A 15,683-nucleotide genomic window follows, 5' to 3' on the forward strand; every position below is an offset into this window, starting at 1 on the left:
CAGAGGATCATGGTTCTAAGCCAGCCTGGGCTGGAAAGACCGTAAGACTATTATCTCCAACAAACCACTCAAAAACTGGCAGTGGTGCTGTGGCTCAAAGTGGCAGAGTGCTAGCCTTGAGCAAAAGAAGCTCAGGGACAGTGCCCAGGCCCTGAGTTCAAGTCCCAGGGCTGGCAATAAATAAATAGTTCTGGCTCTACCTATGGTTGTGTGAAATATTTGGAAGTATTCCTTATTCACTCTCCTCAGTCTTCTCATCTAGAAATGGGGGTTAGGAAGCAAGGTATGGTGTTTTACACCTGTAATCCCAGCTTCTTGGGTGGTAGATGGACGTCAAAGCCAGTATGGGCAAAAAGTGCTCCCCATCTCAACAAACAGACAGGACATAGGTAAGAGGATCATGGTCTGAGAGACTTATCCAAGTAATAATTAAAACACTGGCGGTATGGCTTAAGTGGTAGAGTCCCCGAATTCAACCTCCAGTACCACTGAAAACAGGCACTGTAATGGTAATAATAGCATTCATTCATCAGTCAGTCTCTCTATACACACACATGCCGGGGGCTGGTACTGGGGCTTAAACTTAGGGCCTTGCTTGGCTTTTTTTGCTCAAGACTTGCACTCACCACTTGATCCACACCTCCACTTCCAGCTGTTTGCTTGTTAATTAGAGATAAAAGTCTCTCCCATGTGCCTGTCTGACCTGATTTCAAACTAGGATCTTCACATCTTAGCCTCCTGGTTGGATTCCTGGGGCAAACCACCAATGCTTGGCAATAAATTGTGCGTGTGCGCACACTCTCTTGTGTGTGCTAGTACTAAGCTTGAAGTCAGGGCTTCATGCTGTCAGGTGGCTTGTCTGCTCAAGGCTGATGTTCTACCACTTGAGTCACACATCCCATTTCCTACACACACACACACACACACATATACTTTCCGTACATATCAATACTGTAAAAACAAGGTAATTCTTATAAAGTGCCTATGATGGGACTTGGTGTTTAATGACGTGGCTAGCATTACTGTGAGCCACGGGTGCATTTGTTGTGAGGATAGACCCCAGGGCCATGTTCTTACTGTCCAAATGCTCTACCACTCAGCTACACTTTCAGCCCTTTTTTCTTTTTCAACCAGTTACTTAGAGATTGCTCTTGCAGTGTTTTGTTTTTTCTTAAGTGTTATTATAGAGGTGATCTACAGAGCAGTTACCTTCACATGTGTCAGGTAATAAGTACATTTCCTTTTATATAGTGTTATCTGTTCCATCTTTCCCTCCCATTGCCTTCCTCCCACCTCCACCCACGAATTGTATAGTTCACTTTCGTCAGTGTCCAGTGCACTCCACTGTCTTTCAGGCCTTACTATTGAAAATTATTACTGAGCCACGTGTCAGTGATGTATACCTACAGTTCTAGCTGCTGAGGAGGCTGAGATCTGAGGAATGCGGCTTGAAGTCAGCCCAGGCAAGAAAGTCTGTGAGAATATTATCTCCAATTAACCACCAAAAAGTCAGAAGTGGAGCCATGGCTCAAGTGGTAGAGTGCTAGCCTTGAGCAAAAACTTTCAGAGACAGAGCCCAGGCTCTGAGTTCAAGCTTCAGGACTGGCAGAAAGAAAAAGGAAATAAAATATTATATTACAAAATGTGAGTAGGAAAAAAAATGGGAGTTAAAACTCCAGGCAATGAAAACAAAAGGTTTTACTTTTCTGAGCCTTTTTCTTTTCTTTTTGTTCTGTATGTTCATTTACATGGGCATGTAAGGGGAGGCACAGAAATGGAGGGACAAAGGATGAATGGATGCAGCATTGGTACTCACGAGACACGATGTCGAAAATGAACTATACCACTTGTGGGTGGGATGAGATTGAAAAACAGCCCAAGAGAAGGGGTAACATCGTCCAAGAAGGAATATACTCTTGACTTGACTTGTATAACTGTAACCCCTCTGTACGTTACCTTTATAATAATTTTCTTTAATGGGAGTTAGGAAGGCCTGAGGACTTGTGTGTCTGGTCCTTGGGACTTGAATGTCTGTTTTTGGGGGGTGGGGGGTGCTATCTTTATTTCCTGTGAAGGAAACAGGGTTTTAGGTGATGTGCTATTTTACATAGAGAATGGGGATGGCTGCATTCAGCCATCCATTGATATAAATTTTGCTTGCCATTTATTTTTGTTTTTATTCTTTTTTTTTTTTTTTGCCAGTCCTGGGGCTTGAACTCAGGGCCTAGGCAATGTCCCCGAGCTTCATTTGCTCAAGGTTAGCACTCTACCACTTGAGCCACAGTGCCAATTCCGGCTTTTTCTGTTAACGTGGTACTCAGGAATTGAACCCAGGCTTCATGGATACTAGGCAAGCACTCTACTGCTAAGCCACATTCCCAGCCCACCATTTTTATTTTTATTTTTTTGCCAGTCCTGGGGCTTGAACTCAGGGCCTGAGCACTGTCCCTGGCTTCTTTTTGCTCAAGGCTAGCACTCTGCCACTTGAGCCACAGTGCCACTTCTGGCCATTTTCTATATATGTGGTGCTGGGGAATCGAACCCAGGGCTTCATGTATACGAGGCAAGCACTTGCCGCTAGGCCATATCCCCAGCCCCCCCCCCCCCATTTATTTTTGTATGATCTTTTGTGAAGGTGTTATCTTCCTTCTGTGACAGCCATTAAGGAATCTAGTGCCCGCTTGACAAAGAGGTTTCCTTTTTTCGTTGTGAGACCAGAACTCCAGAGTTGGTACCTGACACTTGGCTCACTGGCTAGTGCTCTACCAACTGAGGCGTGCCTCCAACCTGTAATGACAAGAGTATTTTCTTTTTTTTCGGGGAGGGGGTCTGTCATGGAGCTTGAAATCAGGGCCTGGTCACTGTCCCTGATCCCTTCTGCTCAAGACTAATGCCACAAGACTAACCACTCTGAGCCACAGCACTTCTGGGGTTAATTGGAGTTAAGAGTCTCATGGACTTTTCTGCCCAGGCTGGCTGGGAACTGCAATCCTCACATCTCAGCCTCCTGAGTAGCTAGGGTTACAGGTGTGAGCCACCAGTGCCTGACTGCCAAGAAATTTTTTTTTTTTTTTTTTTTTTTTTTTTTTTTTTTTGCCAGTCCTGGGCTTGGACTCAGGGCCTGAGCGCTGTCCCTGCCTTCTTTCTGCTCAGTTAGCACTCTGCCACTTGAGCCACAGCGCCACTTCTAGCTTTTTCTGTGTATGTGATGCTGAGGAATCGTACCCAGGGTTTCATGCATGTGAAACGAGCACTTTACTGCTAAGCCACATTCCCAGCCCCTGCCAAGAATATTTTAATGGTCAGCGAATGCAACTAGATAGCTGTCCCAGCTTTTCTATCATACTTTTCTGGTTCTCTATATTTGATTCTGTGTCCTGTGGGAATCTTCTCTTCATAATCTGGCTTCCAGTTTCCTACTGAGAAGAGAAAGGACTGACCAGAGGACTGTGATGGCTGTTTTTCTGTTCCAAATTAGTGAATTAGCCTTCAGGCTCATATCCCGGTCTCTTGATATTGGGTTGGGTTAGCATTCTCCTAGCTCTGGTTCCCCATAGGGTGTGTTCTTAGGTCAGTTCTTCAGGGCGATGCCTCCCTAAGGCCCCACTTTAGAAAGTGGTCACCTTCCTGATCCTATCTTCATTGCTGGCTCCAAATTACTCAGGTCGAAATTAGAAATCACTACTTTTTTTCTCTTTCCTTTTTGCCAGTCCTACTAGAGCTTGAACTCAAGGTCTGGGCACCGTCCCTTGGCTTTTTCTCCCAAAGCAGGTGCTCTACCATTTGTGCCACAGTTTTGTTTTTTTAACCAGTTTTTGACTTGAACTCAGGGCCTGGGCACTGTCCCTGAGCTTCTTTTTGCTCAAGGCTAGCACTCTACCACTTGAGCCACAGCGCCACTTCTGGCTTTTTCTGTGTATGTGGTGCTGAGGAATCGAACCCAGAGCTTCATGTATGTGAGGTGAGCACTTTACCACTAGGCCACATTCCCAGCTCTGCAGTTACAGCTCTTTGATGGTTAGTTGGAGATAAGAACCTCACGGACTCTCCCACCAGCTCCTGGCTAGAAATCATTACATGAAAGCCTGACTGGTTCTGTCTGGCTCTTTTCTCCCTTCATCTTTGGGTGCTCATGGAAGGTGCCATCCTGCATTAAGGGGAACAACGGCAGGAAATTTGGGCTTGTCTAGCATGGGACAGAGCTCTGGTGGCATAAGAGGTCAGGTACTAGGTGATAAAGGGATCTCAGCCTGGGATTGAGTTAGGGTCTTATTCAGCTCTTCTCTCTCATCTCTTGTACTGTATCTACCTGTACCTGCTATGGCCGCAGCTGGAGGAGCCATGCTCAGGCTTCCCTAGGGGAGTCAGTATTCTCCGCAGCCTGATGGGAGCATGGTCCTGCTGGGGACTAGCCAGCCGTGTGCTGCATGCCCTGTCCAGCTGCCAAACCCTGCTACATTAGGGCTATCCCAACAACTGATCCCATGATCTTCTTAGAGAGGTAAATGAGGATTAAAAGCAGACTAATTCCAAAAGCTGTCATCCAGCCCTAGTCTCAGCCTGAGCTTGGCCATAGAAGGGCTTAGAAGACAACACTGGATCGTGTAAAGCAGTTATGCCCGTTGGACTATAGATTCATGTCCATTCTGCCCACCTCTACCCTCCTTTTTTCCTAATTCTGCCCTGAGACTGTGTACTAGGTACTTTATTTTTTATTTTTTCTTTGTTGTCAAAGTAATGTACAGAGGGGCTAGAGTTTCATATGTAAGGGAAGTGCATTTCTTATCCAACTTGTTACCTCCTCCATTCCCCCCCGCCTCCCCCCTCCCCAGTTTCTTCCCCCCCCCCCCCCCAGCTAGGTACTATAAACTTGAAGGTTATGGCATTTTTGTTTTTGTCGAAGATGCTGCTTGATTGTTAGCTCTCCTGAAACACTTGATTGACCCACTCAGGTCAGGGGGCCTCCTCTGTGATCCTATAGCTTCTTCTTATGAAAACATTTATGCAGGCTGGGAATGTGGCCTAGCGGTAGAGTGCTCGCCTCGCATGCATGAAGCCCTGGGTTCGATTCCTCAGCGCCACATACACAGAAAAAAGCCAGAAGTGGCGCTGTGGCTCAAGGGGTAGAGTGCTAGCCTTGAGCAAAACGAAGCCAGGGACAGTGCTCAGGTCCTGAGCTTGAAGCCCCAGAACTGGCAAAAGCAAAACAAACAAAACCCCACTTATGCAGCTGAGTGTGGTGATGTGCCTGTAATACCAGCACTCAGGAGGTGGAAGCAGGAGGATCTCATGTTGGAGGCCAGCCTAGGGCACAAAAAGAAAAAGAAACTTTCACTCATGGCATTATCACTTGCCTGTTCCATGCTTGTTCTTCCCATCAAAACACATACTTTATTATTATTGTTTTTTGGGTTTTTTTTTTTTGCCAGTCCTGGGGCTTGGACTCAGGGCCTGAGCACTGTCCCTGGCTTCTTTTTTGCTCAAGGCGAGCACTCTGCCACTTGAGCCATGGCGCCACTTCTGGCCTTTTCTGTTCATGTGGTGCTGAGGAAGCGAACCCAGGCCTTCATGCTTGCTAGGCAAGCACTCTACCGCTAAGCCACATTCCCAGACCCCAAACAAAACACATACTTCTTGATGGCAGGTACTCTTACCCATCAGCAAAGCCCTATATTTAGTCTTCTGTATATACATGAAGAGTACATACATACAAAGCTAGGTGCTGGTGGTTCATATCTGTAATCCTAGCTATTGAGGAGAATGAGATCTGACACAAAGCCAGCCTGGGCAAGAAAGTCTGTGAGTGTATTATCTCCAAATAACCACCACAAAGCCAAAAGTGAAGCTCTGGCTCAGGTGGTAGAGCCAACCTTTGAGAGAAGAAGCTAAGACAGTGCCCAGGCCCTGAGTTCAAGTCCCAATGTTCAAGACTCGGTACCAGCATAAAAATTCTGCCTTGGAAATCAGAGTTAAAATGACAGAGAATTCCTAAGATGAAACCTTCTCAGGTTCGGTATCTTCAGTGTCCCCAAAAGGTTAAGGTTTAGGATAATATTAATATGGTCTTAATGATGCTACTATTGTACGTGTGTGTGTGTGTGTGTGTGTGTGTGTGTGTGAGTGTGTGTGTATTGGGGGCTACTCTGGCTTGAGCTCAGGGTCTCACAATTCTTGCTTGGCTTTTTTTACTGAACACTGGTGTTCTACCACTTGAGCTGTAGCTCCACTTCTGGCTTTTTTGTGGTTAACTGGAGAGGAGAATCTCATTTTACTGCCTGGATTGGTTTCTAATCTTGATCCTCTGAGTTCAGCCTCCTGAGCAGCTAGGATGACAAGGGTGGTTCACGAGTGGCCAGCTCAGTATCATACCATTCTGAGTTTGAGGCAATGAGATTCATGTTTTTCCGTGGCTGTTTGATGACAAGTAGCAGAACTCACATCTTTGACCTCTTTTTAAGTTCCAGGCTCTTTCACCTATTTGCCAGATGACTTCAGACTGAAATTAAACGCCTTGTGTCCTAAGTGTAGGCTGGCTATGGACAGTTATATTGACTGCCTTTCTGAATACGAAGTACTGGCGCGCACGCCAGTACTGGAGCTTTAACTCAGGGGCCTGGGCACCGTCCCTTAGCTTCTTCACTCAAGGCTGGTACTCTACAACTCTACTCTCAGCTTTTGGTTGACTAATTGGACATAAGAGTCTCACAGACTTTCCTGCCTAGGCTGGCTTTGAACCACAATCTTCAGAAGCTAGGACTCCAGGTGTGAGCCACTAGCGCCAATGGAAAGGACATGCCCCACCCCGCACTGCTAGGGCTGACGGAGCCCTGACTCGCAGCCCAGGCCTGTTGAGCTCATGTTCCTCCTACATTCTGCTGCCTCTTCCCGATACTAGAAGGTTTGGACGGAGAGAAAATGGGGCAAAGAGTGGATGTCGTGGGGTGGTGAGAACCAAAGCTAGCCTAACTCTCTGCCACCCATCTTCCCCGTGCCAGGTTGTGGGAACAGCGCCCTGAGCTATGAGCTGTTCCTTGGAGGTTTCCCCAGCGTGACCAGCGTGGATTACTCATCGGTAGTGGTGGCCGCCATGCGGGCCTGCTATGCCCACGTGCCCACGCTGCGCTGGGAGACCATGGACGCCCGGGCGATGCGCTTCCCCAGCGGCTCCTTTGATGTGGTCCTTGAGAAGGGCACACTGGACGCCCTGCTGGCTGGGGAACGGGACCCCTGGGCGGTGTCTCCCGAAGGCGTCCACACGGTGGACCAGGTGCTGAGAGAGGTGAGGGAGCCACGGTCAAGAGATGGGGGCGGGGGGTGGGGGGCGGGGGGAGCTGCAGTTCCCGGGGCCGGGTTTAAAGCTGGTGAGGGCTTCAGTCAAATTAGCTGAGAGAGTTGGGCTCAGATGGGGGGACATCTTCCTAGCAGGAATGAGGTGTGAGGGGCTAAAGTTCAAACCCCAGTACGACACATTTCCCCTCCTTCCCCCCAAGAAGACGAGGCTACAGCGCTCAGGCTCACACAGGCCAGCGCGTGGCTAGTGAGTGGGGACAGGAATGAAGTAGTAGCCAGGCTGCGGTCAAGAAAGGTGACACGGAAGCGGGCCTCCTGTATTCCACGCTCCTCCCTGTCCAGAACGTAGCCCTTACCCCCATGGAGGAGCCGTGGGCAGAGAAGGTGGTTTACTCTCTGTCATGGCAAGTCTAGGTTATTGGGTGTATGGTAGTACTCGAAGTTTAACGGGACGGGTGGGTGGGGGTGATGGGAAAATCTGGGGCAGTACTGACCTGTGAGAACCTGGAGATGACTCATGGCTGAGGGCTTCTCTGTCTGCCTTGCAGGTGAGCCGGGTGCTGGCCCCCGGGGGCCGGTTCATCTCATTGACCTCCGCAGGCCCCCACTTCCGGACCAGACACTACGCCCAAGCCCGTTACGGCTGGTCTCTGAGGCATGCGACCTATGGCAGTGGTTTCCACTTTCACTTCTACGTCATGCGCAAGGGTGGGGAGCTCAGCGAGGCCCAGCTGACGCAGGGGGCCCGGATCCTCTCACCCCCGAGCCCTCCCGCCCTGCCCTGCTGCCTCCAGGACTCCGATCAGGAGGATTTCCTCAGTGCCATTCAGCTGTGAGGCTACGAGTCTGCTCCCCAGCACTCCCTGCTGCTGGTCCACCATGGGCTTCTCAGGACTGGGGGTCAGTGCCAAGACGCTGGAATCCCTGAGGCCTTGAGCAGAAGATAGAGCTGGTGGGATCGAGCCCACTGAACCAAAACAGCCTCGGGCCAAGCGGGCCCCAGATCCCAGGTTTCTGGCGTCTTTCTTGGATTCCTCGGATTTTTTTCTATTTTTTTACCAGATTTCCACCTCCTCCTGTACTATAGTAAGCCACCAGGGGCTCATTCCCCGGGATAAAGCTCAACACAGCCCCTCTGTACACCCCCCCGCCCCAAACCTGGACCTATCTTCAGGAGGTTGCCGATAAATCTAGAACCGAATCTCAATTGCTTTATTCTCATCCCAGTTGCGTCCCCAACACTGGTGACCGTCCTGCTTAGGGTGGGTGCAGTACTCAACCCAGGAAGCTACAGTGCAATGAATGTTCCCAGCTCAGGCTGGCCGGCCTGCTTACCTGGTAACCCGCCAGCAAAGTGCACCAGCTTCCCTCCCGTTCTGGCCTGGTCCCTGAGCAGACCAAAGCAGTGGCCACACGCACAGGGAAGTCTGTGTTTATTCACACACTCCTGACACAGTGAGGATGGAGGAACATTTACAAAGGAGACCCCTGGGTTGGGGACATCTCCAGGTCCACAGGTTTCATCCAAAGGTGCAGAGCAGTCCCCATTTGGGCTCCCAGGGGTACGACTAGGGCCCCAGGTAAAGTCAGATCTGGGCCCTTAGAAGGTGATACCTTGAGAGGGAGAGGTCTGCCCGAGAGCCTCCTGGAGAGGCCTGGGCTGACGAGCCATGTGGTTGGATACCATGTGGGTGGGGGGGCTTGATCCACCCCAGCCTCAACACCCATCCATCTGCCAGGCGCAGAAGAGCATGGCGGAGACTGGGCTGGGGGGGCGGGGGGGGGGTCACGAACCATGAACGGAGCCAGTAAACAAAGAATCGGATATAAAAATACAAATGTGTTGAGGAAGTCCCTTAGAAAGAGGCCGGGGTCACGCCAGACAGGGGAGAGGGTGGGAGCGGCCCGGAGGGCTGGGCTCGGGTGGGAAGCTCATGCAGACGCGCAGCCAAACATCCCTGGCCGCGCGCAGTCCCACGCCTGCAGCCGATGGGTCACCCGACCGGGCTGGCCGAGGGGGGCGGGACGGGGAGCCGTGCGGGAGGGGGCGGGCGGGGGCCGCGGGGCTCTGTGTCCGTTCCGGTGCGGTTCTAAAGTGCATGAGCGCGGTGGCGGGCTCCGGGCGGGCCCGCGCCGCCGCCGCCGCCGCCGCCGTGGTGCTGAAGCGGACAGCTCCGGAGGGCCCGGCGGCGGCGCAGCCCTGCAGCCCCCGCCCGCGGGCGCCGGGGCCGGGGCCGGGCGGGGGGCGCCCGCAGCCGCAGCCGCATCGCCGGCCCGCGCTCCTGGCCGCTGCGGGGCCGGGCCCGGAGCCCGCCGCCCGAGCCGGCGCGTCTACACTCCGGACGGCGGCTTCTCCCCCATCCCCTTCAGCACGTCGTCTATCCGGTCATCCTCGATCACCACTGCGCAGGGAGAGAGCGCGTCAGCCGCGGGGTCCCCGCCGCCGGCGGAACGCCCCCCGCGCCCGGCCGCCCCGCGCGAGCGCTCCCGCTCCCGCCGCCACGACCGCCCCGGGTCCCCCCGGCCGAGCCCCGGGACCGCGCGCCCGGAAGCCCCCGGCCGAGCCCGCCCGCCCGCCGCCGATCCGGGCCCCGGCGCCCCCCGGCCCCGGCCCCCGGGGCTCCCGCGCGCCTCGGCCGGCCCCTCCCCCTGGCCCCGGCGCCCGGGGCGGCGAGCGGCGAATCCGGGGCACGGGGCTCCCGGGAGAGGCGCCGAGCAGGCCAGCGCGGCCGCGGGGACCCCCGCCCCCTCCGCCCGCCCCCTCCCCCCGCGCCCGGGCGGGAAGCGCTGCGGCGGGAGCGGCGGCCGCCGGGCGGGGAGCGCGGCCGGGCGCCCCGCGCCCGGTTTCTGGGTCAGGCGGCGGCGGCGGCGGGCCCGGGCCGCGTACCTCGCTTGGCCCGGCCGATCTGGCCCAGCTTGGGGGGCCGCTTGGCCTGGTTGCCCGCGAAGAAGGAGTTGGTGTCCTGCAGGCGGCAGCTGAAGGAGAGGTCGGCGCCCTCGGGGTCCGCGCCGAAGCGGCCCATCTTGTCCTCGCCGTAGGGTAGGATCTCGGACATGGCGGGCGCGGGGCGGGCCGGGGCGGGCGCGGGGCTGCGGCGGGCGCGGGCGGCGGGCGCGGGCGAGCTGCCGGACCGGCCCTAGCTCAGCAGGGGAGCCGGCGGAAGGATGAAGTCATGCAGCATCCGGGACTGCGGAGCCGAGCGGGGCCTCCTCCCCCGCGCCTCCTCCGCCTCCCGGCCGCTGGGCAGGCGGCGGCGGCGGTGGCGGGGACCGGGGGGGGCGGGGGCGGCGCGCGGGGGGCGGGGGCGGCGGCGGCGGCGGCGGGAGCGGAATGACGATGAGCGCCCGACTGCGGCAGAGCGCGGCGGGCGGCGGGGGCGGGGCGGGGAGGCGGGGCGGGCTCCGGCCAGGGGCGGGGGGCGGGGCCGGGGGCCGGGAACCGCGGGGCGACGCGGGCTCCCGGGGAGGGCGCGCGCGGGCCTGGGGGAAGAGGGGGCGTGGACGCCCCGCGCGGAGAGGGGGGCGGGGCGGGGCGGGGCGCGGGGGGCTCGGGCCGAAAGCCACCGCGGGGCCCGCGAGCGGAAGAGCGGGCGGGACGCACGCTACCGCGGGGAGACCGGGGCACCGGGAAGGGCGCGGGAGACGACAGCGCGCCCGCGGCAGGCTCCACGTCCGGGCGGCCCCGCGTCTCTGCGTCCCGACCCGCGTCGGGCACTGGTCACCCCGCGAGCGCCCGCCCGCCCGCCTCGGCCCCTGCAGCCCGGGGGGGGGGGCGCGGCTGGCGCGCCGGCCGCGGGGCCGCAGTGAGCGGGGGCGCCCGGAGCGCCTGAGGACGCGGGGCGGGGCGGGGGGGGGGCCGAGGGCGCACGTCCCCGCGCCCCCTGCCCGCCGCGCGCGGGCTCGGCCTGGGACGGGGCGGGCATCGCCGCAGCCCACCCCCCCGGCCCGGCGCCGCGGCCCTCCCTCGCCGTCGGACCTCGCGGGCGGCGAGTGCGGCCGGGTTTGTTTTTCTTCGTTCGTGGTGGCTCCTCCGTCCACTGTCTTCCCGGCACTCGTGAGGACTCCGCAGCAGACGCAGGGGGCGGGCGGCCTTCGGGAAACTCCGCGGGAACCAGGGGCGGGGGAAGAGCAGTCCGCCCCAAGGCCCCAGGCCTGGCGGGCCCCATCCCCCCCCCCCCCCCCCCCCCCCGCCTGCCTCGGGTCTGCCCCAGCCTCGGGTGGAGGCCGGGCCTGGAGCCCTAGCGGGGCACCGACACGCACCGGCGAGGAAAGGCAAGCGGAAGCCCAGGCCATTGAGTCCAGGAACACACACGCGCACACACGCACACACGCGCACACAGTTGTCCAGCAACGAGCTTCAATCCGACCCGACCACTTTCTGAGTGACCTTTATGAAGACCTCAGGGTTGTGGGTTTTAAGGAACAGTTGGTGCATTAGGGGCTGGAATGTGGCTTAGGGGTAGAGTGCTGGACTGGCAAAAACAAAATAAACAAGTAAAATTCCTCAAAGGGTTGTGCACTTACCTTCCAGGTTTTAAATAAAATGCTATGTAATTTTGACAACTGAATAGTATCACTTTTATTCAGGTAAATACAGTAGACCTCTGTGGTAGGTTGAATAGAGACCCCCAATTATCAGAGACTGTGAAATATGGACATAGAGTCTTTAGAGATATCATTAATTAGGATAAGGTCATACTGGATTAGCGTGGGCTCCGCCGATTCCAAACAGGTATCTTTCTAAGAAGAGGACAGATTCTCAAAGACATACACAGGTAAGAAGGTTACAAGAAAGTGGTTGAGATAGGAGTGAGGGAGTTAGCGGCCTGGCTCAGGTGGTAGAGCCCCAGCAGTGAGTGAAAGCATCAGATAGTTTGAGTCACCATCTCGGGGAGAGAGAGAGAGAGAGGGGAGTGATTGTGCTGAAAGGCATGGACTACTGGAAGCCACCAGAAATGAAGAATTTCAGAAACACAAAGATTTTCACTACTCTTCCATATCTATATTTATACATAGATATCTATACCTCTGTCTGTGAGTTCAAGCCCAGTACCTGGCTATTGCTGGTTAATTGGAGAACGCAGTATTTCTCAGATTTGTCTGCCTGGGCTGGCTGTGAACCTCCATCCTTGGATTTGTCTCCTGACTCGCTAGGATTACAGGCATGAGCGTGGGTGTGCGGCTGCTTATTGTTGTTATCAATTTTTATTTATGTTATTTAAGATTTTTACTTTATTGTTATTACAGAGGTGGTGTACAGAGAGATTACAATTACATGAGTCAGGTAATGAGTACATTTCCGTTCCTACAGTGTCTTCCCTTCCCTCACTCTCCCAGGCCCCCCTCCTATCTCCGCCCACGACTTGTATAGTGCACTTTTATCAGTGTCCAGTGAGCTCCGCTGGTGCACTTTTTCACACTTTTCCCCTAGAGTTCTGTGCCCTCCCCTGCACCTCCCAAAGATATACACGTGAACGTACTATACTGAAAGAGAAGAAAACAGAACCAACAACAAGTTTTTGTTTATTCATGTTACTTTTTTCAAGTAGTTACTTTGTTAGGGTATACATATGAGATTCTCTGGACTTGACTAATTAATGAACACAACTCTATTTCTCTTCCTTCCTTTTTTTTTTTTTTGCCAGTCCTGGGACTTGAACCACAGGGCCTGGGCACTGTCCCTGGGCTTTTTTTTGCCCAAGGCTAGCACTGTACCACTTAAACCACAGCGCCACACCTAGCTTTTTCTGTGTATGTGGTGCTGAGGAATTGAACCCAGGGCTTCATGCATGCTAGGCAAGCACTCTGCCGCTATGCCATGTTCCCAGCCTATTTTTGTTGGTTTGTTTGTTTTTGTCCTGGCTCTGGGTCTTGAACTTGGGGCCTGGGCTCTGCTCTGTCCTTGACTTCTTTTGCTCAAGGCTAGTGTTCTGCCACTTGAGCCACAGTGCCACTTCCTGTCTTTTCTGAGTAGTTTGTTGGAAATAAGAATCTGACAGCCTTTCCTACCTGAACTGGCTTTGAACTGTAACCCTCAGATCTCAGCCTCCTGTGTAGGTAGGGTTACAAGCATGAGCCACCAGCACCCACCCTTCCTTCCTTCCTTCCTTCCTTCCTTCCTTCCTTCCTTCCTTCCTTCCTTCCTTCCTTCCTCTCTCTCCCATTCTTTCTCTTTTCCTTCCTTTCTTTCCTCTCTCCTTCCTTTCTTTCCTCTCTCCTTCCCTTCTTTCCTCCTCTCTCTGTCTCTCTCTGTCTCTGTCTCGCCCCCGCCCCTGTCCCATCCTGAACAAGAGCTTAAACTCAGGGCTTCATGCTTGCTTAGCTTGCTTGCTCTGATAAAACCCAACCATTTGAGCCCCACATCCAGCCCAGTGCTCTAAGCCACCCAGTGACAGGTTATAGCACTCCTAAGAAAGGAACACGGCTGTTACATATATTGTGGACTAATCTTTCTTCTGTCATCTTTCATGACCGTCGCTCTTCGTCTTTGAACTCTCTCTGGAGGAACCCTTTGTCCCTACCCTGTCCACTGAAAGGAAATCTACAATCTATACAATGAGGGCAGTTCCAGATTCATTTTATTTAAAAGACACTGTGGAAAAAGTCATACACAAACCTACACATACACACACACATACGTATACTATATGTACATAGCCTAGTGCTCATGTATTTAAATGCATGTAGAAGATCTAGAAGGACTCATACCAAACTGCTAATAATTATCTCTACAGATCATACAGAAATCCCAGCAGAATTACTGTTCATTTATTCAGAATGAATTTAACCTTTTTATTCTCTATACTTCTAGAGTAGCTTACATTTGCAATAGAAAAGATCTTAATGATTTCTTTTTTGTTGGATGGTGGAGCTTGAGCTCAGGGCTTGGGAGCTGTTCCTGAGCTCTTTTGCTCAAGACCAGTGTTGAACCACTTTGAGTCACAGCACCACTTCCAGTTTTCTGGTGGTTAATTGGAGATAAGAGTCTCATGAACTTTCTTTCTTGCCCAGGCAGGCTTTGAACTGCAATCCTCAGATTTCAGTTTCCTGAGTAGCTAGGATTACAGGTGTGAGCCACCAGTGCTAGGCTTAATGATTTTTATTTTAAAGGTTTAAAAAGCCACTGGGTTCTGTGTAGTTACCACCTGTAATCCTACCTACTCAGGAGGCTGCAATCTGATGATGATGGTTCAAAGCTAGTCCAGGCAAGAAAGTTGTGAGACTCTTATTCATTGGTTTTAAACCTTTTTTTGTGTGTGTGTGTGTGTATAGAGGCCCTGGGTCTTGACCACAGGGCTTGGGCACTGTTTTTTTTTTTTTTTTTTTGGCCAGTCCTGGGCCTTGGACCTTCAGGGCCTGAGCACTGTCCCTGGCTTCTTCCCGCTCAAGGCTAGCACTCTGCCACTTGAGCCACAGCGCCGCTTCTGGCCGTTTTCTGTATATGTGGTGCTGGGGAATCGAACCTAGGGCCTCGTGTATCCGAGGCAGGCACTCTTGCCACTAGGCTATATCCCCAGCCCCTTGGGCACTGTTCTTTAGCTTCTTTTGCTCAAGACTAGCACTCTACCACTTGAGCCACAGGGCCATTTTCGGTTTTCTGGTGGTTAATTGGAGTTAAGAGTCTCACTGACTTTCCGGCCTGGGCTGGCTTTAGACTGCAATTCTCGGATCTCAGCCCCCTGAGTAGCTAGGAGTACAGGCGTGAGCCACTGTACCCAGCTCCAAAAAACTTTTAAAAGTAACATCATTAGGAGTATTCCTGTGTACCCTTTATTGAACATTCTTCCAGTCTTTTTTCATTCTGTGCATCTATCTGTCTATCCATCTATTTATGTCTTTTTATAAAAATTAGAACTTATAAACCTTTCTTTTCCCATCTCTTTTATCATTTTATTTTTTATATTTTATTTTTTCTATCATTTTAATATGTTGCATAGTATCTCATTGAGCATTTGATTTATTCAACCCGTATTCTACTCTTTGACATTGAATTTTCCTTAATTTTTGTGTGGATTATGAAGAGTGCTGTATGAACAAATGTTCTGGGGGAAAAAATCCACAATGTTTCATAGCACCTTCAATCAAGAAGTTAATTTTAACCCAGATACCGATGGCTCATACCTGTAAATCCTAGGTACTCAGGAGGCTGAGATCTGAGGATTTTGCTTCAAAGCCAGCCAGGGGAAAAAAACAACATAGGCTCTTATTTCCAATTAATCACAAAATAAATGAATAAGCCAGAAGTGCAGCTGTGGTTAAAGGGATGGGGTGCTAAGCCTTGAGCAAAAAATGCTACGAGAAGGTGCCCAGTCTCTGAGTTCAAACCCCAGTACCAGCACAGAAAGAGAAAGAAAGAAAAAAGAAAAATTTAAACTAGGTCTGGTATCCCATAT

At 53.0% G+C, this 15,683-nt stretch overlaps 2 protein-coding genes across 3 annotated transcripts in view; one reads left to right on the forward strand and one right to left on the reverse strand.

Annotated features, from left to right (window-relative positions):
• The window catches only part of Ece2 (endothelin converting enzyme 2), a 39,201-nt gene that overhangs the window by 3,384 nt on the left and 20,134 nt on the right, over positions 1–15,683 (forward strand). Inside the window, exons 2-3 of one of the 2 annotated variants that reach the window (XM_048347247.1) lie at positions 6,996–7,279; positions 7,839–8,818. In XM_048347247.1, coding sequence (XP_048203204.1) covers positions 6,996–7,279; positions 7,839–8,126 — 572 coding nt within the window. In that variant the 3' untranslated portion in view covers positions 8,127–8,818. Of the gene's footprint in view, positions 1–6,995; positions 7,280–7,838; positions 8,819–15,683 lie in introns of those variants that run through there. The other variant, XM_048347248.1, reaches the window with a different exon arrangement.
• On the reverse strand, positions 9,479–10,435 carry Camk2n2 (calcium/calmodulin dependent protein kinase II inhibitor 2). The gene is made up of 2 exons (XM_048347251.1): positions 10,178–10,435; positions 9,479–9,692 (listed from the first exon to the last, which is right to left on the reverse strand). Exons 1-2 carry the CDS (start codon positions 10,344–10,346, stop codon positions 9,622–9,624), a joined length of 240 nt encoding a protein of 79 aa, XP_048203208.1. The 5' UTR covers positions 10,347–10,435; the 3' UTR covers positions 9,479–9,621.

Source organism: Perognathus longimembris, chromosome 5, assembly GCF_023159225.1.
Source record: "Perognathus longimembris pacificus isolate PPM17 chromosome 5, ASM2315922v1, whole genome shotgun sequence".
NCBI lineage: Eukaryota > Metazoa > Chordata > Mammalia > Rodentia > Heteromyidae > Perognathus > Perognathus longimembris.